The 23,916-nt window shown below is 38.6% G+C and overlaps 1 protein-coding gene across 2 annotated transcripts in view; it reads right to left on the minus strand.

Moving 5' to 3' along the window:
- Nucleotides 1–780: 780 nt before the first annotated feature.
- The window catches only part of KCND2 (potassium voltage-gated channel subfamily D member 2), a 514,780-nt gene continuing 491,644 nt past the window's right edge, over nucleotides 781–23,916 (minus strand). For both annotated transcript variants that reach the window (XM_063927216.1, XM_063927215.1), the window contains 2 exons: nucleotides 5,493–5,743; nucleotides 781–1,288 (listed from right to left, as the gene is read on the minus strand). In XM_063927216.1, the coding sequence (XP_063783286.1) occupies nucleotides 1,111–1,288; nucleotides 5,493–5,743 (429 nt within the window). In that variant the 3' untranslated portion in view covers nucleotides 781–1,110. The remainder of the gene's footprint in view (nucleotides 1,289–5,492; nucleotides 5,744–23,916) is intronic.

Below are 23,916 nucleotides of genomic sequence, written 5' to 3' on the forward strand. Positions count from 1 at the left end.
TAGTATCCTAGGACAGAGTGCTTCTCTTAAAGTAAAATATGCTTTTATATTAATGCTGAACATCAAAACTGACACCACCAAACACTACAAAATAATAAGTGTAACATCACAAGCATTCCAGACCAATTACAATCGTTTATCATGCATGTTCCAGACTTAAAGAGTTCTTTAAAAATCTTTCATGTAAAAATCCCACTGAGCTAATATAGCTATTATCTTTGCTCAAATTCAGGTTTTCTTTTCCATAAATACAAAGAAACACAAGTAGTGTAGGCAATCTATATGTACAGATATTATTTTTCATTGTCAATGCCTACTTTTCATTGATAGATGTTAATTAGAAAACAAACATAGACTTCTGCTGTAACAAACACACAATTATTGCAGTTGTTGCAAAACAAAATAACTAAACAAAAAACAACTACAAAAACAATATTTCTGTTCAACACGCAATGTAAGTGAGTGGTGATATAATAAATACTGTTCTGTTCCTAAAATGTTTTTGTTTTTGATACTGTAAACATTATTCATCCAGTTGTTTTGAGAGCACTGAAAGGCCTTTTTTCTAATACAATGTTTGATGGAAAAATAGCACAAATGATCATAAATCCCTGCTTTGAAGAATAGCGGCATGCATTACTGATGTCATTAAATGAGTACAAATATACAGGCTATGTATGTTCCATCTTACTCATTACACTATGAAATGTTCAATGTTCTCTCTAGTGAAAACATAATGTTTCCATTGCTGTAATGATGGTTTCAGTACTTCAAAAGAGCTCATTTTCAGGGTGTGTTTTTATTTTTCTATAAAAAATGCTGCATTTGAAAAAGAAAATAAAGCAAAAAAATAATAATAATAAAAAAAAAATCAATGGGTGATCTTTCATTGTGCTCATGTATGTAGTCACACATATACTCGTTTGGAAGATCTGTTCTACAGTCCCATTGCATGATTCAGTAGTTGTTTGTCTTTTTTTTTATTATTAGTATGCAAACAATTTGCTGCTTCAAAATCTCAGAAAACTTTCAGTGGTTTAAATTCCTTCTGAGCTGATTGCAGCTTTTATGTTCATTATTCTTTAAGAAAAAATCCTCTTTGAGCAGGACTTATAGTGCTGACACTCTTACAATGTTCCTTTGTGAGTAGTCAGGGGACTCTGATCTACCATCCTCCTCTGGTGTTGTCACTGGTGGCGTCGGCATGGTTATTACCGCTGTGGTAACATATGGCGGCTCACAATTTAATTTAAGGTGTTCTTCCACTTTGGCATTTAGACTGGACCGGCTGTAAGAGAAATACAAAGTGTGTCTTACAAAGTCACAAAATAAATAAATTGTGTCGTATAAGCTTCCTTCGCCTGTTTCTATGGTTTTACACCATTTGTACTGTGCTTCATTTTATGCAACAGTGAATAGATTTGCATGGCAGATAGGCATGTTTTGAGAAGGACAGCTTTTTAGATCTGTAAAATAGGAGGATTGGGGCGAACAGGGGAATTGCATATTTACAATAAGCTTCTTGGATTAAGTACATTGAACATCTGCATACTTAATTGCCTGCAGTAAGGTTTCTTCAGGAGCAAAACATTAAAATTAATAACAAGTTGTATGGATAGTACAAACATGAAGAGGTAACTCATTTTGCATGTAATCACAGAGCTATATTGACAAACAAAAATCCTTAATTTTCAACAGAAACTTTAAGGTGAAATTATCAGCTGCCTTTTTTTAGTTTTGGCTGCAAAACCTCAGAAGATGCATCTTACACGAGTAACGTGCTATGTACATGTGGTATTTAAAAATACAGAAACTTAAATTATAGGGCCGAAATATAGCCAATATTGATGTCATGAGCCATTTAGCCATTTAAAGCAGAATCCCTAAGAAAAACGTGAGGGGCATTTTTAAAAACAAACAATAGTTTTTATTTTATTTTAGAAAGAGAAAAACAGGCAATACAAATGTGTAACGTAAAATATGACCATCACAATATCAGTGAGCAGCAAAAAGTACACAAGAACATGGAACGTACAACAAAATAACCATGCAGTGCACAAAAAGTTAAAAGAAAAAAAGGGGGGGAAATGATACACTGAGGGCATAGGGGATAAAAAATATGCAACAAAGAATATCAGCAGAGTCCAGGGAGGGGGGAAGAATGGAAAAGGTACCAGGGGGACCATACTTTGTGGAAGGACAGTACCGTGTTATTTTGTAAACTTGTGATGTATTCCATTGAGGCAATAAAATTAATATGATTCAATAGTGCATTAGTTGAAGGCGCTACCGAGGATTTCCAATGTTTGGCTATGAGGGATTTGTCCACATTACATACATGGATTATAAGCTTGTCTTGATGCTTGCTAACTGACGGAGCCGGGGCACACAATAATGCAGTTTCAATATTACCTAATACTGGAGACTCAAATATCTGTGATAGAAGCGCCAACACTTGTTCCCAAAATATCTGAGGCAAAACCACCATACATGAGGGAATGTACCGACCTCTCCACAATTCCCCCAGCAAAGATTTGAGGGCGTGGACCTTGGAGGGTACCAAATACCACCTAGTATACACTTTGTAACACGTCTATCTGATAGTTACATTGATGGAGGCTTTAACGATTCTAGTCCTAATAGTGGACAAATCCATTGGATGAGAGATCTGACTCCCATGCCAATTCATGATATTCACGGTCGGGAGGGACTGGGGCCAGGACGGAATGATAAATAACTGAAAAATTACCTTTGCGGCCCATAGAAGTGGGTGAGCATACGAAGTTTACTAGAGGGGAATTGCGAGTTAACAGAACTCATAATTTGATTAAATTGAAAGTGGCAAGAGGCAGGGATAGAGTGAGCAGCTTGTAGGTTGGTAAATAAGGATGGAGCAAATTGACCCTTTACTTGTTTAAATCTAGTAATATGTAAACTCAGCCAGAAGGATGTCATGTGTATATCTGATCCCAGAGGGAATCACGGGTGGTCCCAGATAGGGGACATAGGTTAGGGAAATTGAGCTAGATCCAATAAGGGACGAAGTTTATCCCATATCTTAAAAGAAAATCGTATGGTCAGAGTTGCACAGGCCGAGGCTGGTCTAAGTGGTCTGGGTAGCCAAACTATGTCATCTACTCGTTCTATCTGCAACATGGAATTTTCCAAAATCTACCCATCATTTCCATCGTTCGGACTGCCATGATACAATATGATTCAGCTGGGCAGCATGATAATAAGAGCAGAGAATTGGCAGATCCAGTTCTCCATCAGGGACAGGCTTAGCCAAAATGGTTCAACGAAGGCGAGGTTTACCTTGTGCCCAGATAAAATGATAGGGCTTGCTTGGAGTCCAAAGCCAAACTCGGAATGGGTACGGGTAAAGTTTGGAATAAGTATAGCAGTCTAGGAAGGAGATTCATTTTAACCATATTAATTCTACCAAACCATGATATAAAGAGGGACTGCCTGCCAACATGATAAGTCTTTTGTCAGTGTGTGAAATATGGGGGAGTAGTTTGCATGGTATAATGAAGAGTATGACTTTGTGATGGAAATGCCAAGGTATATAATCACCAAAGGATGCCAAACAAAAGGAAAGGAGGTAGTGAGCGAAGAAAGGTGTTGTAAGGGAACACAAAGAGCCATGGCTTCAGACTTAGAGTTATTGACTTTGTACCCAAAAAGGGTGCCATACATTTGTAGTTCAGATTGAAGATTGGGGAGTGATAGTAAGGGATTAGTCAAAGTGAGGAGAATATTGTCTGCAAAAAGAAACACTTTGTATTGTCCATCTCCCATGTTGACGCCCTTAATATCAGGGTTAGCTCTAATTCTAGCCGCCAATGGCTCAATGCATATGGCATAAGGAGCATTTTTTATCTATACAGAAGGCTGCAGAGAGAACCTTGGTGATTACAATTTTTTTGGGTTTGTTTCTTTAGGCTGCTTTAATAATTTTTTTTACATTTTTTTATACAAAGATCACACAGTGCCATGGCAACCACAGTCACCAGGCACATGATATAGTGAGCAGAGAGGTTTCTGAAAGTACCATAATGCTCAGTCTGCATCTGCATGATAACATACACCACTTTATGTCACCCCTTTGGCCAACAAATAGCATATGACGCTATGGTGAATCTTGAAAATTTTAATTCAAATAGAGGGAGGAAGAAAGGTTTCCAATATATTTCAGTAGGTATTGCTTTGGCAGATGTTTTGAATCTTTGGAAACCTGTGCATGTTGGAGTCATCGTCTGCAGATGTAATGGGTACATACATCCATAAGAACAAAAGGGGATTTTGCTAATTGGTAGTTTTGTTGGGATTTTAAATCATCTGCACATTGACAACAACTTGAAGCACCTAACCATTGAATTTATTATGGTGTTTTTTTTTTCTTTTATGGAATTTTTACCAAACAACTGCAAACCTGCCACAAAACTGCTATAATACCACGTCTTTTATCTGGCCAATTTGAAGGTTAGGTATCACAATACACTCATAATAATGAATTGCCAATTGGTGTTTACATTTTTTTTAATGATGGGGCAACATTTATTATGTAATGGCTATACTGTATAAATCGTACCCACAATATAAAATAATATACGTTGCAAAAATAGTTTGTTGGGCTATTTGGGATTAGCAAATTGGCATGATGCAATCCTGACAGTAAACAGCCATAAAACTACTAAAAAATGCAAAACCTTTGCTTAGTAAATATACTATGTAAATATATTGGTGACTGAGATAAGTCCAAGAAAAAGCAACTCGGGCTCAAAGCTGTAAAATAGGCTACTTTTAATTAGTGCTGTTCCTTCCAGTCATTAGTCCCAAAAAGATAATTTTTGGTCTCAGGACTGGCAATGTATTCAATTAACACATTCTGTATATGATTTAAATATCATACTTTGAAACAAAGTTTTTACTTTTCTCTGCTTTAATATCTACTCTAGGAATTTCTGGTTTGCTAATATTTGCACTGACTGTACATTTTTGTGTGGTATCGCCTTTGCTCCTAAAATGAGTCACAAAATATGCATTGAGGACAAGCTTCAGAATTATCAGCCTGAAAATGGGTTTGAGGATCATAGAGTTACTGATCACTCATTTAAGTGATAAGCTTATACAAAATTTGTGCAGCAATACAACATCCAGGGGCAGATTCTATTAGCCATGGTTTGACTTGCTGAGTAGTTCTCCTGGGTACAGTGGCTGGAGCTATTCAATTGCAGTCCCACGATCAACCTATACCTATGAGTAGTCCCGAGGGAGCAAATAACACGTACTTCTGTTTGCACCCTCTGAACTGCAACATAAAATGTTGTTTATTACAACTTGTTTTTCCTTATTTCATAGCCTTACATTTCAGAATAATACTGTATATATCAGAACAAATGTATTTGTTTTATTAAAGTTAAAATGCAAGGGAGAACAAATAAATACGTTAATTAATTGTATTTTAATAACAAATAGAAAAATAATACCTGTTTGATAAAGGGGTTCTCTCCAGACATTGGATGTGGATAGCACTGAGCTCCTGAAGGCTGCCTTGATGGCTGCAAGTTGTAACATTAGCATTCGGCATACGTTGATTTTTTTTATTCCGTCTAGAGCAGCAAAAATTGCTCCCATCATGTTGTGATGACAAAGAAGGACTGTGGTTTCTTAGTTTATTTATAGTAGACACTTCCATACAGCTATCTTCATAGCTTTGTTCATCCACGAACTCATGATTCTAGGCCATAAAAAGATATAGACATAAATAATTCAGAATTCATATAAAAGGGTAGCACAAGAAAACCAAGAAATTATGATACTAATATGCATGAAGATATTACAACACTTACAAGAGTTTATATATAATTTATACAGCTCTTAACATATAAAAGAACATAATATACCTCTAGAATAGTACTGTACAAGGTTTAACAATATGACCATGTGTTAAACACAGAGACTAACATAATACCTGTATTTGATTGTATAAAGGCTTTGCACTATTAGTTTATGGATCTTTTGCATAGGCTTTTTTTTCAAAATATACAAGCAGTGAAGTTCATACCATACATAAATTTTTGCCTAATTTCTTCATTCATCCTACATGTATTGTTACAGCAAAATGTCCTCCTAGGTTAAACTTAAATATGTGGAGTAACCTCAAAAATTAAGATTAAGGTTCCTTTGTACTGCCACCAACCTTAAGGGAGCTTTTCTAGTTTCCAGGTTTTAAGGATAACCATGCTTGAGTCCAGATGGTTAAATAAAAATTGACTAAGGTACTAATTAAGTTACCTGTGCTCAAGCATGGATATCCTTCAAGCATGGACTTTAATGGCAGAGTTTGGTAAACTCTGCCATAGAGCAAATGTGGATTTTTTTCTATACGACATGATGGGACTGAAGCTATATTGTAAATAAGAGTAGGGGGAAATTGCACAGCACAAATGTGCAAAGCCTGTAGACACTTTTAGCAGTGGTTCCCAAACTCTGTCCTCAAGGCACCCTAACGGTCCAGGTTTTAAGGATAACCAAGCTTGAGCACAGGTGACATAATTAGTACCTCAATTTGATTTAACTATCTGTGCTCAGCCATGAATATCCTTAAACCTCAACTGCTAGGGTGACTTGAGGACTGAGATTGGGAACCACTGACTTAGGTCCTGATTTAGAACCACGGAAAATTGAGTGATTTTTTTTGCTACTGAGTTTGTGAAAAAATCCCTAATACCTGGTATGGTGCATACATTAAACAGAGTGTATGCACACAAACACTGTTGCAAGATGCACAATATAAGAACTGTCCTGGTAAAATGATGGGAATATGTGGAAGGTGACAGGGAGATGGCTTAGCATACGCATAGAGATGGTCTGTGTTATGTATGTGTATGGAAGTGTCAGTGATAGTGGTTGTATCGCTCACACAGTAGGCCATGCATGAACGGAGAAACTGCACCTGTCGTAAGGCTGGTACAAGTTTTGATGGTGAGACCAATGGTGCATCTAAAAGGCGCACCAATTGGTATTTCAGTGCCTACAGATGCTGACAGTGTGCGTCTCAGTCCTTGCACAGTCAGACACACGGCTGTAGACCAGGGAAGGGCTTTGTACCAGAGTTTTCTTAAGTTGCAGGCAGTGGCCCACCAATAGACACAGACAAGGACATGGCTGCATCCAACTAAGAATCAGGTTCTTAATTAAATGGACTCACAGCTATAATTCCATCTAAATGGGCTTATTCCATGTACTAAACAGTTTTTTTTTTATTATTTGACACTAACAGAGTATTTTGGGTTGGTCTTTCATAAGAATTTCCTAATAACTTTATATTTGAAACACTGTTTAAAAATAATAAAAAAAAAAGACTCAAAACATTCTACTTTTTTTGTCCTTGGACCTGGTTTATATAATAGTGTGGCAAATATGAACTCAGAAGGGTTTTTTAATGCAATGATGCATCTCTCATTCCTGAAGCATTGATAATTGTTACAGAATACCCTTTCCACCTCCATTAACCCCATTCATACTACATATCCTTTTTTAATTTCCTCATTACCATCAGTGTACAAGAATCAGTTCCAATCTCCACCTCTGCATTGGCGATTAGCGGTATTTTGCACATGCCAATATTCTACCCTCTCACCCTGTGAAAGACTGCAGAATCTCCAATTTAATGCCACTGTCTTGACCTTATGTAGGTATCCGTACTGCATGTTGTTTGACATATATATTTATTGCCTTCTGCTACTCACGAGCATTTTACAGTTTTCCATTAAATGAGACTGTCTCTTTTCAGTTCACAGGAGGGCAAATCGTTCCTTTTCCATAGTGTGAAATTGCATTAATAGAGGAATAAAACTAGCTTAAATGAACAAACCCTTTGTACCATTACTACCAGACTGTTGACATCTTGGCAATGACTCAAAAGCATTTCCACAATTAAATTGAGCACATATGCAAAGCACAGGATGTGTACAATGTCATCTTGCTGGAGCATTATTTGGCAACAGTAATGGTAATGTCCTCCACTATAAAAAAAAACCTTGGATTACTCTGGTAACACTGTTTTTAAGAGATGTCTTAGTACATCTCCTAAAAGAGAATAAATATCATGACACACAAAAAAAAATGTCAGCTGCACAAAGGGCAATATTCTTAATTTTGAATGTCAGGAGCAATACCTTTGTTTTTCATTCTCATAGACTAGCAAAGGTATTTCCTTTAAAGATGATACAGTATAATATTTACAAACAAAAGAGGCTGATAGCAGCCAACTACTGCAGTATGCTGTTCTGTTTTGATCCATGTAGGGCATTTATATTGGCATTTAAATTGCAGCTGGTAGCATGTAGTGCATACGATTAACTGAGTGCTTGCTTACTTATTTTGTCTTTGGTTTAAACATTTTTCATAATGTTATCTTAACTACTGTACTTCCATTCATTCTACTTAACACTGGATATGTATCTGAATGATTTATCTGCAAATCAACCAATCTCATGATCGGTCTGACAATGGAGCATAAACAAAGTTGTCCATACACACTAAAAAAATGATCGTTATTGCAAAAAGATATCTGTTTTGATAATATTGGTCAATTAATCTTTTACTCTGTAACCTTATTGCATGGTCAGATGGTTGTCTGTACACAATGCCAGATGTATAAATACAGGGGAATCCATAACGTGTGTGTGTGGGGGGTGGGGGGAGAGGGGGGGGGGGATTTTTCAGTGTGCGCTCCCATAAAAGTCGTGTGGCTTTGCTACAAGAGGCAAAGGGCGGATATGCAATCCTTGAGAGCCACTTCTCTAGTAGTAGTGCCCCCTTCATGGTACCCCACACAGTACTAGTGTTTCATATACATTATGTCCACACAGTAACACAGTAAACATAGTAACATAGTTGGTGAGGTTGAAATAAGACTAATAGTCCATCGAGTTCAACCAGAATTATATTGCATTCCCTATTCTACTTAGGTTAAAAGGCTATATATCCTCATATATCTTTTTCCGTTAGGAATTTGTCTAACTTAATTTTTAAACGCATTGACTGAGTCCGCCATTACAACCTTCTCTGGCAGTGTATTCCATGTTCATATTGCCCTTACAGTGAAGAATCCCTTCCTGCGCGGAGTACGAAATTTCCTCTCTTCAAGCCTTAGCGAGTGTCCGCGCGTTTTGAGTAGATGTCTCTTTGTAAACAACTCACATGATAGCTCCACATATTGCCCCTTTATATATTTGTAAATACTGTATTAATCTCCTCTTAGTCATTTCATTTCTAGTGTAAACATATCTAACCTAGAAAGCCTCTCCTCATAGTTCAGTGTCTCCAACCCCTTAATCAATTTGGTAGCTCACCTTTGAACATTTTCAAGTTCTAATATGTCTCTTTTATAGTGTGGTGCCCAGAACTGTACAAAATACTCAAGATGCGGCTGTACCAATGATTTGTACAGTGGCAGGATTACGCTCTCATCCCTTTTCTCAATTCCCCTTTTAATGCATGCTAACACCTTATTTGCCTTTGTTGCTGCACTTTGACATTGTGTGTTGCTGCTAAATCTACTATCAATGAACACCCCCAAATCCTTTTCTAATACAGTTTACCCTATTTTTTCCCCATTTAATTGGTAGGTTGCATGTTTATTCTTAATCCCAAAGTGCATAACTTTACATTTTTTTCACATTAAACCTAAAACACCATTTTATTGCCCAAACTTCAAGTTTAAATAAATCGCTCTGAAGAGACTCCACATCTACATCTGACTTGATTACCCTACATATTTTAGTATCATCTGCAAAAATTGACACTGTGTTTCTAGTCCTACTCCAAAATAATTTCTAAATATATCAAATAACAGTGGCTCCAGCACAGAACCATGTGGTATTGTGCTAATTACTTTAGCCCAGGTGGAAAACATCCCATTAATCACCACTTGCTGTTCCCTGTTATCAAGCCAATTACTCACCCATGTACAAATAGTGTCTGCTATACCAAGCTCCCTTAATTTGAAAATCAGCCCCCTGTAAGGTACTGTGTTGAAAGCTTTTGCAAAATCCAGATAAAACACAATCTATGTCCTGTAGTGCATTTTTCAGCATGTTTAAATTTGCTTTTTTAAAGTTAAGAGACTTAATTGTACTCCTAGAGTGCTGCTTTTGAATGATAATGTCGAATGTGATCATATTATGATCACTGTTACCCAAGGTCTCACCTACTGCGGTATTCACTATTATCTCCACGTTGTTAGTTAGTATCAGGTCCAATATAGTCCCTCATATGGTTGATTCCTTGACTATTTGCGACAAGTAATTATCCTTTAGTATATTTAAGAACCTTTTACCCCTAACTGTATTACATGATTCGTTGGCCCAATTTGAGTCCAGATAATTAAAGTCCCCAATGATTAGAACCTCCTCCAGCCCTTTAGATTTTTCGATTTGCATCAAGAGTTGCACTTCCTCAGTTGCACTAATATCAGGTGGTTTATAACATGCACCTAATAAAAGTTTTTTTGTACTTTTCTTTCCCATAGAAATTTCAACCCATATTGTCTCAACAATATCTCCAGTTCCCTCATAAATACCCTCCTTTTAAGTATGGTTTTAGAAATGGTTTAACATAAAGACATACTCCACCCTCTCTTTTAATAGCCCTGTCTCTCCTGAAAAGAGTATAACCCTCCAAGTTAGCTACCCAATTGTAGGAATCATCCCACCATGTCTCCGTGATACCTATTATATCATATTGTTCCTTCATTACAAGCATTTCTAATTCCCCCATTTTGCCTGAAAAGCTTCTTGCATTTGCAAGCATACATTTTAGGTTAGTAATACCCTTATCTATTTGTCTATTTATTGGTATCTCTTCCCTTCTTACTTTAGTATTCCCTGATTTTCCAATTCTTGCTGTTCTTCCCCTTCCCCCTTCTCAACCCCCATTATACTTAATACCTCCCCCCTTGCTGCAGTCACTAATGATCCCATAGTTTCTTTGTAATACCTCCCACCAGACATCTAGTTTAAAAGCTCCTCCAACCTTCTAACCATCCTGCCCCCAGCACTGCTGCACCCTTCTTATTCACGTACAATCTATCGCAACAAAAAAGATGGCACCTGACTGAGACGTCTGCCCAGTGTTCCAGGAACACGAACCCTTTTTTCTTACACCAGTCTTTAAGCCACACATTTACCTCCCTAATCTCCCTCTGCCAGCCTAGGCTAGTGAGTGGCACAGGTAATATTTCAGAGAATATTACCTTACATGTCCTTGCCTTAGGCTTCTGGCCTAAGTCCCTATAGTTTTTCTTAAGGACATCCCACCTACCACTAACTTTGTCGTTGGTGCCAACATGCACCAAGACCGCTGGGTCACTTCCGGCCCCTCCCAACAATCTTTCTACCCAGTCCGCAATGTGTCATACCCGAGCACCCTGGAGACAACAGACTGTACGGCAATCATGGTCCAAGTAGCAGATTGCCCTGTCTGTCTTCCTGATAATAGAATCTCCTACCACCACAATGTGAGTAGGTACTTCGCTTTGTTTTTTCCCATCTGTGCTGGAAGTACCGTTCTTCCAGTTGCTTGAGGGAACAGTCTCCTCCAGCTCCTTCATTTCCTCACTGCCATCCTCAGAATCTTCATCCAGTTGGGCGAATTTGTTGGGGTTTGACAGATCAGAGATGTCCTGTCTCCCCCTCTTCTTTTTCCTTCTAACTGTGACCCAGCTGGCTACCTGTTCATCCTCATCTACCAGTGTCTTCCCCGTAACTCCTCCATCGGTCTATCTAAACTTTGCTCAAGATTGTGAATATCCCTCAGTCTTGTAACAGGTTGCTCTAGATCAGTTACCTGGGCTTCCAGGGCAACTGTTTGCACACACTTCACACAGATGTATTCACTTTGGGCTGGTTGCTCCAGATGCACTTACATCTTGCACGACATGCACTGAGTGAGATTCTCAATCCTGGTCCCACCCATTTTGTTTGAAAACGAAGTCCCTGTTACCTTCAGAAAACAGTACAATTTTGCAAAACAATACGGTACTAAAGCCTAGCTGTGAAGAGAAACAATATTCAACAACAAAACAGTAGTTGATAAAACTATGTGTAATAATGTATCAATGCAAAACAGTCAATATAGTAACATCAATGATACTTGCGTGTCTGGGGGGAATCTGGACCTGTCTGGACATCCAGCAGTACAGCTACCCACACACTTAAGAGGCTCAGCTGTTTCCCAGCTTACACACCCACACTCAGGGTCAGTCACTCCCGGGTACTCACTTCTTCAGTTTCAGCTAAGCTTCTCCCCACACACACTCCCCTGGCTCAGCGTCAACACCACACTCTCACTGAGAGCAGCAGTAGCAGCAGAGCCCTCCTGCTACCTGCTTCTGCTCCTTTCATCGGCTCCCACACACTCCCTCTGAGCAGCAGCAGTAGTGCTCACTCCTGCTGACTGCTCTGCTAAGTTGCTTTCACCTCCCTACACACGTGCACACAGAGCGGCAGCTCATTCTCCCACTGCCCACTCCACTCCCGAACAGGCACACTCCTTTACAGCTCATGCTCCCGCTACCAGCTCCACTCCCTCACTGTAATTCCCACACACACAAAGCAGCAGTCTCCTGCTATGCCTGCACCAGCTCTTGCACCCACATTCTGCTTCTGGTTCAATGCCTGCTTCCGGTTCAATGCCACATCACGCCACATCAATCAAGCAATAGTAATAGTGCTCTTCCACATTAAGTAGCACACTATTGGTGCCCCTTACATATTATGCCACACAGTTGTAGTGCCCTTTACACATTATGCCACAGAGGAGGAGTAGTTCCACTTACACATAATGCCCACACAGGTGTTACTTGGTTTTGAATCCAGTATACACTGTTTAATTAAAGGTTATTGATATACAGTACTATGTATGTTAAACTCATGCAATTGATTTATATTACTGTAAAATATTTTATAATCAGGTTTTAACACTATTAAATATAAAGAATTATTTTATATTATTTAATATATATTTTTATTATGCAAATTGAGCAGTCCCACATTTATCAGCCAACAGAAATTAATTGTCAGAATATATCAAATATTATCAATTACAAATCTTACAAGCCATTGAGCACCATCTTGCAAAACCCAAGGCCCATTCTGAGAATTCTATGGAACGTAGGTGAAGCACACAACACTTCCAGTTTCTGGTCCTCCTAATAAGCTAAATAGAAATCAACGGGGCACATCCTTAAAAGCCGGGGGCACATCTTACCATTTCCTCGTTGTTGTGTGACATCATGATGTTATCTGTTTGCGTGCATGATGTGTCAGCACAGGGCTTCTCTGAACCCTGATACAGTGCAATCAATAGCTAAACATGTACAGTACATCTTTGAGGAGAGACTGGAAAGAGGAGATATGACAAAGGTGATATGATGTATACACTCAAGTATATTAAAAGAATAAGGTTCTTTTAGAAAGCTAGAATTATGATTTGGAATTTAAATTGAGTAGGATTTCTGACCACTTGCAAAAATTGCAGTTATATCTAAAAGTCTTAACGTCAATGTTATATTTACTAGGATACATAAGTTAGTAAAATTGTGCAGCTTGAAAAATGTCTGTCAACTCTGAAAGCCTTCTTAAGAAAGTGTTTGGGTATGCACTGAAATGCACCAGCCAAGCTGTATGTATTTATCATCTAGACAGTCTTTACACAATCTGGATACGTCTGTGACTGTTTATTTTGGGGGATATTACAACCTTTTTCTCTGGAGACCACATGGAATCAGGCATATACCTCAGTAGTGGTGAAACACAATCAGCTATATTAAAGGCCATTTGTCCACAGAGACTTATTATGTTCTATAAATTTGTACCACAACTCCAATGAGGATAACCCAGGCTCTGTTTTATAAGACCTTACTATCTTGGAACCTTTTTTCTCCTAACCAATAAATATATAGGTCACTGATACTGTTATTGTGTTTAATTCAATGTTTCAGTGATATATAACCTTTGCTTAATACTGTACATATACATTTGGTTAACTGATTTTGATATACATACAGTACAAGCCATGTCTCACTAATAAGACTGTAAATTAAGCCATGTCTCTCTCCCTTTCCCTGTCTTTGAATTAATAATAGAACACAGTGTGTTTTGGCAGCAACTCTACCTTTGTGATCATATATTTTTTTATCATCCATTAATTTAGCACCTAAAATATTGTTTTCTTTATTAGGTGCTGAATAGATACAGCAACCCCAATGCAAATTAAACATGTCTTAAATCATATGAATAAGGTGGCAAAATGTGGACAGTTACATAATACATATACAGTACAGTACTACACACAGACACACAGTAATTTAAATAGTTCTGATCACACAAAAGCAGAGAGAGACTCTGTACAAGACCTTTCAAGAGAGAAATAAAATATTTTATTTTATAATTCTCTTGTTCTTTAGATTAGACGTTCATGGAATTCGGGTAAAAATGAGCAGATAATAAGCATGTTTCTTTAATGAAGGGATACGAATATCTTAGCGTGTTCACTTTTGTGACAGAGATATATTTCATCACAGAATACTGTCAAACACATACACAAAATAGATAGATTGGGTGAGCTCAAAAACTGAAATCAATACTTGTTAAAATGAATTGACCTAATGAATCTGTGTTGTGCCGTATACTTACAGAGCAACAGATTTAGCAAGGTGCAGCTTCACGGCAGACTTTAGCTCAAAATGGACAGCACCACTTATATTAAGTGCAAAACCCAGCATTATGTACCACGAGACGAGGAGACATATAAACCCCTCTGTCTTTATAAAATAAATTGCTGCTCAGAATTTATAAATGAGAAATCGACTGTATGTTCATTGTCTAAAATTAGCATACAGTACTTTGATTTCAATACAATGTTCACCAATTGCTCTGCAATATATTTTGAAGGGGATGTAGTTGGAATCCTGGCGGTTGGAATCCCAATGGTCGAAATACCGACGCCAGAATCCCGACCGCCAGAATACCGGTAGCACCAACACAGCTTTTTCCACTACAGGGTGTCCACGACACCCATGGAGTGGAAATAGAACCTGTGGTGAGCGAAGCGAGCCACCGAGCCCGCAGCATTGCAAGCATAGCGAGCCCGCAACGGGCTTCATTCTGCTCGTCCCCCTGCTGGAATTCTGATGGTCAGGATTCTGGCATCTCTGGTTGAGATTACCTAAAGGATAAAAAGTAAAAGGGGCAGACTAGATGGGCCAAGTGGTTCTTATCTGCCGTCAAATTCTATGTTTCTATGTTTCTATCTGTATTTTTAACGTCGGTATTCCGACCGCTGGGATTCCGTACCTAATCCTTTTAAAGTAACCATAAAATGAAAAGCCCCAAACAACATTCATTCCTATCCCCATATAGAATGCGGATTCCCCCTCTTACATACATAACCTACTGACAAATATGTGATATCAGGGAAGACAGATATTTCAAACATAAGGTAAAAATATGTTTTCAATGTAGATTGATTTTGTTAATGAATTTGTTACACACCAACTATATATCCATAGCTAGTCTCCAAACATAATTTTGATTAACTATTTTATTATTTTGTTACTTTAGTAGTGTCAATGGATATCTTTAAAATTTACAATAATAATATAATTTATGTTGTGGAGTGAATGCAAAACCTGGATATTTTTATGACTTGAACATTTACATTAGAAATTAAAAATGAAGGGACTATAAAATCAGTTGCCCTTTCCTCTTACATAAAGCTTATATAAAGCAGTATGCTATCATCCATATAGCCATTAGTCTGCTCCTTTTAGTTAAGAGTAATCATTTATGAAGATAATAATATGGGTTCTAAATAACAAGTGAATATTGTCAGATGCTAAAAGATGTTCATAAAAGCTTGCATTAACTATTCCTGCATACAGGCCACATACATAGATATCCATTATAAATACAATTTCAGATTTGCAACTGATTTAAAACATAACAATTATGTTTAATCTATGCCTCACTTATATCCACTTAATGTTTGCACACATAACTCTCTCTGATGCTTGGGAGAGATGCATCTGCTCTGCATTAGACTTCAGCGATGGCTGTGTCTGGTGTGTGTTGTGTACAAGGAAAGTAACAAACAACTGTGAACAGATTGCCATTAACACTGACAAACACCATTAGGTGTATTGTAGAGGAGTAGCATGTAAAAAAAGACAAAACATGAATTGAATTGTGAATTGAGTTAAAAAAGGAGGTTATACCCAAAATCTTTCTAACGGTATACTAATGCTGGCATACGTATACAAGTTACTTTGGTGACTTCTTTTGAGATAATTACATTTATGGAGATGTATGCATTTCTATGTCAATGAACAAGAAACTCATAAATATTTTATTGTTTGTTTGTAAATCCCTTGTTAGATCACATGGGATGCAATCACCATGCTGAGGATGGTATCGATATCCCGGAAGTTGAAGTCCCTACAGTCAAAATGTAGACAGCGTTCAAAATCCCGGCAGATCACAGTAAGTATTTTAACCCTTGCTCTAACCCTAATCCTAATCCTAACCCACTTCTTCCAATGCCAAACCCCCCCTCCCCAAAGCCTAACCCTTACCATCCCCCCCAGTGTCTATCCCTAAACTGATCTGTAACACTAAACCCAGTACGTAGTGTTGTGATCAATCCAGATTTTGACCATTGAGATGCCACTGTCAATCTGACCATCGGGATTTCAAGTGCATCCCCCATGTCGACATTTAATCATAAGGTTATGATGCGGCTGTGTTGAAATGGAACGTGTTGATATCTGCAGAATTTCACAATATTCAGTGTTGACATCTGAAGTTTTGACATATGAAATGCCAACATTCTGCAGAATGCTGATATTAGGGTTAGACTGTGTGGGGCGGGTTAGGGTAATAATCTCAAAAATTACTGGATCAGCTGACTCCACCTGCATGGCCCTTTAGCTGACATTGCCGGAGCTGGAACGCAGGTATAGTAAGTAAGCATGTTGCAGTGTATGCAGAAAACCTAACCAGGCTATACCTTGCCTACATACTCATAAAGTAAAATGTGTATTTAACACATTTGGCTAATAATGTTTTCACCTAACTTAACCTGCTTAGATCAAGCCCTATTCATTAAACTGTATTGCTTTTAATGAAGAATTTGGACAAAGATGTTACTAAATACAGAAACATTGAAGGCAAAATGGAAAATAATTTCAATTTTGGGATATTCATTAGGGTTTATTGATAAGTATAAATACATATTTGTATATTGGGCCTTTGTTAGTGTTAGGGGAAAATTCAGCTATGGGGAGTACATTTATATTGGACCTTTGTTAGTGTTAGGGACAAAATTCAGCTGTGGGGAGTAAATTTATATTAGGACTTTGTTAGTGTTAGGTAAAAATTCAGCTATGGGGAGTACATTTATATTGGGCCTTTGTTAGTGTTAGGGGCAAATTCAGCTATAGGGAGTACATTTATGTTGGGCCTTTGTTAGTGTTAGGGGCAAATTTAGCTATGGGGAGTACATTTATGTTGGGCCTTTGTTAGTGTTAGGGGCAAATTCAGCTATGGGGAGTACATTTATGTTGGGCCTTTGTTAGTGTTAGTGGCAAATTCAGCTATGGGGAGCACATTTATGTTGGGGCTTTGTTAGTGTTAGGGACAAATTCAGCTATGGTGAGTACATTTGTACATAGACAATGCATGAGGTACAAATGCAATTTTTGAGCCTTTCAAGAAAAATATTGTCTGTATTTGCCTATTCTTCATTGGCTTGAACATTTCAAATTTGCGATACCTTACCCACTCAAACTTCTAACTGGACTTATTCCTATCTCTATATAAAGAGGTACAAAGTTTTGATGCTTTTTACTTCTTGTTTTGAGGAGGAGGGACACATCTTCTGTACTTAATTTCACAGGTTACACGAAATTATATCACACCACTGAAATTGAAAAATTCATTAATCGTTGAATTGCTTTGGTCTGGTTTTGATTTCGGATCGTATTTTTTTTTCAAATGAATAAAAACCTCTAAAATCACATAATTTGGGCCTTTTTTGTTCCTACGGTATTATTAACCTTGATAACATTCATTTCCAGATGGTTTTGACCATCTCACAGCTCACAATATTATTTTCATCCAGTTTAGGCCAAAGGCTCAAACACATAGCAGTTTGAAAAGGTTATAGCACATCTACGAAACACTTCCACATAGCAGTGGCAGAAAAGAAAAGTGCTGCAAGATGTAATTGTCCTTGGGCCCTCCCACCCACCTTTATGTTGAATATTAAAAAAGACATGCAGAGTTTAACAAACCAAACACTTCAGTAACAGGAACTGCCACTTTTGTGGCTGAGGTGCTTGCTCTGTTTGGGCCCCTACAAAAACAAGCTACTAATGGGCTGAAGGTAGCTAACAGTAATGCTAATCCTCTCTACAGTTGGAAGAGGTAATTCTCATCTAATTCCTCATCCTTATCAGTGTGTACATCATTCTCACACAATATTAATTCATTCCTGCTGGAATCCACCATTACAGACATTACATGTCTCTTTACTTAAATGTAATTGCCGGTAAAGGTCTTCCTCGTGGAATTTCCAGTTGATTTTAATGAACATCTTTTCCACATTTTGAAGAAGTAACCTCATACACCGATCGCTGACAAGTTTCCCGACTGTGCTGAAAACTCAGTCTGAGTACACACTGGAGGGTGGGTAGCTCAAGTAATGCAAACCGAGTTTGTACAAGGGCCTCCAAATTGCTTCTTTTTTTCCTTCCAGTACTCAAAGAGACTCTGTGACATGCCTATTTGTATGCTGTCATTTAAATAATTCTTCACCATTCTTTGGATGTTCACCATATCAGATGGCATTACAGTAGAGTTGTCTCTAATTTTGACCAATTCTTTTAGACCCGACCAGATGTCAACATTTTGCGTTGACTCCTCTGCAGCACCACTAGATCTCTTGGAAAAGTTGAGTTTTTTCCTAGCAGCAGGATATGCTGGTAAACTGAAGGAGGGGACGTTGTCATGTCATGTACCTCTTGAGCTCACCAGTATCTCTTTGCATCTCTTAAGATCTGGGTCAGTTGGAAACAAAGACACAACCAGTGGGATGTTATGGAGTCCAAGATCGCTGGAGTTATGGGATGCTGGCAATTCTCTGATGTTTTTTTAAAGTGGCAATCACTTACAAGGCATGGTTTTGCCTTGTAAGTGTTCACCCCTTTAAAAAAGAAAGTCTGAGATTGCCCGGCATCCCGCACCTCCGGCGATCTCAGGCTCCATTACATTCAGCCAAGTGTATCACTTAAACCTAGGATCAAGCACAGTCACCAATATGTAGTAATCTGATTTTAAGATATTGCCAACCATTTGAACCTGGCGAAGCAAATAAAGAACTTAATCTACAAGTGTGACATACTTAGCAGAATCACTTTGTTTTATCTCCTCCTTGAATTTCTCATGCTGCTCTTCTAAAAGTCTAATTAGGGGAATCAGCTGACTCAAGCTGGCAGTGTCTAAACTCATTTCACAGGTGACTACGAGTGATCCTTCACTGCCCCCTCCTCTATCAATGTCATGGCATGATGTGCTGCTTTGGGTGGCTTTTGCTGTTCCTCCATCTGCTGAAGCATTTTTGGGGGCCCAAACAAATTAATAATTTCAGCCACAAGAGACAATCCCTGTCGCTGAAATGATTGGTTTGTTGAACTGTGTAAGTCCTGTTTAATATACACAACACAAGGAAGGATGGGAGGGTCCAATGACAATTCCATCTTGTACCTCTTTTCTTTGGATTATGTGCTGTTTGGCACATTGCTGACTGTGAAGACAAACATTTGTATAGTTTATTAAACTGCCACCCTGTCTGCCACTGCAATGCCATTCTGCTTCATAGATGTTGGAAGTTTATGTGCCACATGTTTGTGCCGGCCACTGCTGTTGCTTAGCTTATTCATCCAGCTACCTTGGTGCAACCTTTTGGCCTAAACTGGAAGAAAACAATATTGTGAGCTGTGAGGTGTTCAAAATTGACTGGAAATTAGTGGAAATGAATGGTATGGAGGTTAATAATACCGTAGGAACAAAAACACCCCAAATTCTGTGATTTTAGCTGTTTTTATGATTTAAAAAAAATAAAAATACAGATTCAAAACCAATACAGACCCAAAACTCGCAAACGAGTCAGAGGCAAAACAAATACAGACCCAAAATACGAAGGAGATACAGATCCAAAACAAGAACCTAAAACCACAGATTTGTGCTGGCGCACATCTCTGATATATATATATATATATATATATATATCTTTCTGCATTCAGTAAAGATGAATGCAGTTGCCCCATATGGACTTAATTACTCATTAGGATTAAAGTGCTTTTTATGAATCATGATCATTTCTAGCAATAACTACTTTATTATATGCAACCATTTATTTCTATTTATCTTGCATTTTATATGCATATATCGAATACTGTATGTCTTAGAAATATATCAGACTATATTAATATAAGATACTATTTGTTTATACTCCATCTGCAGTTAGATTTATGTATTAACATTAATAAAAAAATGTATCACGATTGGATATTATGTGCCTTTCTATTCCTGTTTACAGTTACTATGGTGATGGGTTTCTTGCATCACTGCCAGCCGCCAGCGGTTGAAGCATCGATGTCACAATGATGTCACTCTCCTGGGCCACCAGTCGGATGCAGAGTCCTGTGGCTGACAGGGTGTGGCACTTGCTATAGGCCCCAGAGTTTTTCTTAGAACTTTTAACGTAATTGACGTAATCTAGTGAAAATATAAGGAAATCATAGCAAGTGTTGAAAGTGTAAGCCATTAGCATCCAGGCCATCTGTTCACACATGTGCAAAGTGAATTCCAGCTGTACATGCTTATGACATTGGTGTTGTGTACTGTGGCATCCAGTGGTGTCTCCAGAGGTGGGGATGCAGCGCAGTCCAAATTTAAAATATGGGAGCCACACCTACTGCCACCAACTGTCATCCCAAACTTACTCACTGGCAGTTGATGTGGCTCCACTATTTTGAACTTTGGACTGCACTGCAGCCCCACTTCTATGTTGGTGAAAAGTTAAACCTTCCATAACATAAAGCGATGCGTTTAAGCTTGCCTGTATGCTGATGATGAGCACTTTCAACACTTGCTCTGATTTCCCTCATGTTTCTTGTAGAAAAAGCTATGTCCATGTCATTCACTACATTATGTCTAGGTAAATGGCTGAGGAGGCATTGGCTAGTACCAGAGCTATATTTACACACAATATATGAGTCCAATGGTTCATGTGGGCACTATCAGGGGTGCTTTCAGAGAGGAGGAGGCCGCGCGCAGTCTCCTCTGTTCAGGCCCCCTCCTCTCACTAGAGGGCACCGACTCTACTACTACTACTTCTCTACTGCGCATGCGTAGAATGCCGTGAAATGGCCGCTGTGCTATTTTCACAGTGATTTAACACCACTACAGCCATCGGCATGGAACTCCAGCTGGTGAGTATTCAAAAAAAATGGTGCAGAGTGTGGGGTGCGGGCTCCTACTAGACTCAGGGTCCCATTATATATACGCCAGTGGGCATTATATACAGGTGCAGCAGTATATACTGCTGGAAATTCTGTGAGTTTTGATCAGAGATATGCAGAAAAGGTAGGCATGTGAGCCACTGCCTCACCTGTTTTAGGGTGGTATCCAATTGGGATCGGTATGAAATACCTCCAATCAAAATCCCAACGGTCGAACTCCCGACAGCAATTGACCAACGGTCAAAATCCCGACAAGGTCAAAATCCCGACATGGACAAAATACCGACATTTAAAATACCAACAAGGTCAAAATACAGACATGTAAAATGTCGACCGGTCAAAATACCGACATGCGGTTTCATTGTTTTTGTGTGTGTATGTCGACATAGGTCGACATGGACACCATATAAGTGTACCGCGTCCCCTCGCATGGCTCGCTGCGCTTGCCATGCTTCGGGCACGGTGCCTCGCTGCGCTCGGCACACTATTATATTCCCCTTCTAGGTCCACTGGGATGGTAAAGTATGAACAAGTCAGTTTCAATGAAAAAAACAATGAAAAACTCATGTCAACATTTTGACCTGTCGGCATTTTACATGTCGATATTCTGACCTTGTCGGTATTTTAAATGTCAGTATTTTGTCCATGTCGCGATTTTGACCTTGTCGGGATTTTGACCGTCGGTCAATTGCTGTCGGGATTTCGACCGTCGGGATTTTGATTGGAGGTAAATTGACTGCATCCCATCCAATTACAAGTGAAAATACATTGGATGCAAAAAACTTCAGTGAAACCTGTGTGTTATCAGTAGAAACAGCCCTGTTTTTGGATGAATATGGGTCTGTTTCTGGGGATGTGGTTTCACCTGCCTGTGGCAGGTGAAACAAAAATCACAGATAAGCCGACGCAAGCCGTGTCTTTACGGGGCTAATTGGATACCCCCCTGGCAGGACAATTAGCAGTGGCAATTAACCGTGGCTAATTGGATAACCCCCTTAGACTTTTTACTCCAGAGTTTTGACTATAACAATGATTAGAATTATACAAAGAAGATATTTACTCTTTCCATTTTTCATATACCTTATATAGTTAAAACTCTGGTGTATATGTTAGTATAACAGCATGTATGAGAACTCACTGGATCTCATTATTATACAGTATTTTGAGAAATTGTTCTTTAATAGTTATATTCACTTTGGTATATATTTGTTCAGAAAAATGTTAGACTTTTCTATATATTAGCATTTCAGAATAAGCATAATAATGCATGTTATAAACTATATAAATATACTTTCATTCGGATCTTCCTCCACACCTCTCTGTAACAAAATTTAGACTTCGTAATTTCACCTTTGGTATATATAGGATCTGCTCAGGATCCTGATGGTCGGCACCGGAATCCCGCCATTGCTTGGAATGGCGGCGACGGCACCCCCGAATGAGATGACAATACCAGTGCTCGCATCCCGACAGCCAGGCTACTGAACGAGTGATTGCCGGCCACCAGAGAGGTAAGATGGGTGGGGGGGTTAGGTTTAGGCTGCTGGGGGAGAGTTAGGGTTAGTCTGTGGGAACGGGGGTTAGGGTTAGGCTGCAGGGTTAGGTTAAGGCACACCTGGGGAGGATTAGGGTTAGGTTGGGGGCGGGGGGTGTTAGGTTTAGTATAGCTGGCATCCAAAACATAAAAATATATTAAATATTTTAAACATATGACCACATATGTAGTGATCTAGGTTCGTATTTTCTATACTTATTCAACCAAAGCAAGTAAATTTACATGTTATATCCAGTCTCTGAGGATATCGATTCTGTAAATGTATACACCTCTACTTCAGTGATTTTTAACCCAGGAGCTTGGTTATGCACAGTAAAAAAGACACCCTGTGCTTTGAAACCCCTGTGATGGTATTTATCCTGTACTCACAAAATCTCTCTTCCAAGCTTCTTGCAGTCCTTCATACAAATTGAAGCCCGCCTGGGTATCTCAACAATTAGACCCTGTTATTCATGTCACCAGTAGTTGTATTGCACCGTGGGGGGGCTGAGTACTACGGGGACCACTGCTGCCCAGACCAGAAATGAGTAAATCGCTGGACCCTCCACAGACCATTTTAAGCAATGTAAGATGAATGGTCCAGAGCATAGAGCAGGGTAGGCACCACTGCCTGGGGGACCTGCTCCTTGATTGCAAATTTATTATTACAGTATTCATTGAAGGTATGCTTTACTTTCATCTTAACTGCATGAGCAATAATACTAATGAGACTTTTCAATAATTCTGTGCTCGAACATTGAATACAAAGCAAAGCTACAATAATCAC

The sequence above is a fragment of the Pseudophryne corroboree genome, chromosome 6 (assembly GCF_028390025.1).
Source record: "Pseudophryne corroboree isolate aPseCor3 chromosome 6, aPseCor3.hap2, whole genome shotgun sequence".
In the NCBI taxonomy this organism is placed as follows: Eukaryota; Metazoa; Chordata; class Amphibia; order Anura; family Myobatrachidae; genus Pseudophryne; species Pseudophryne corroboree.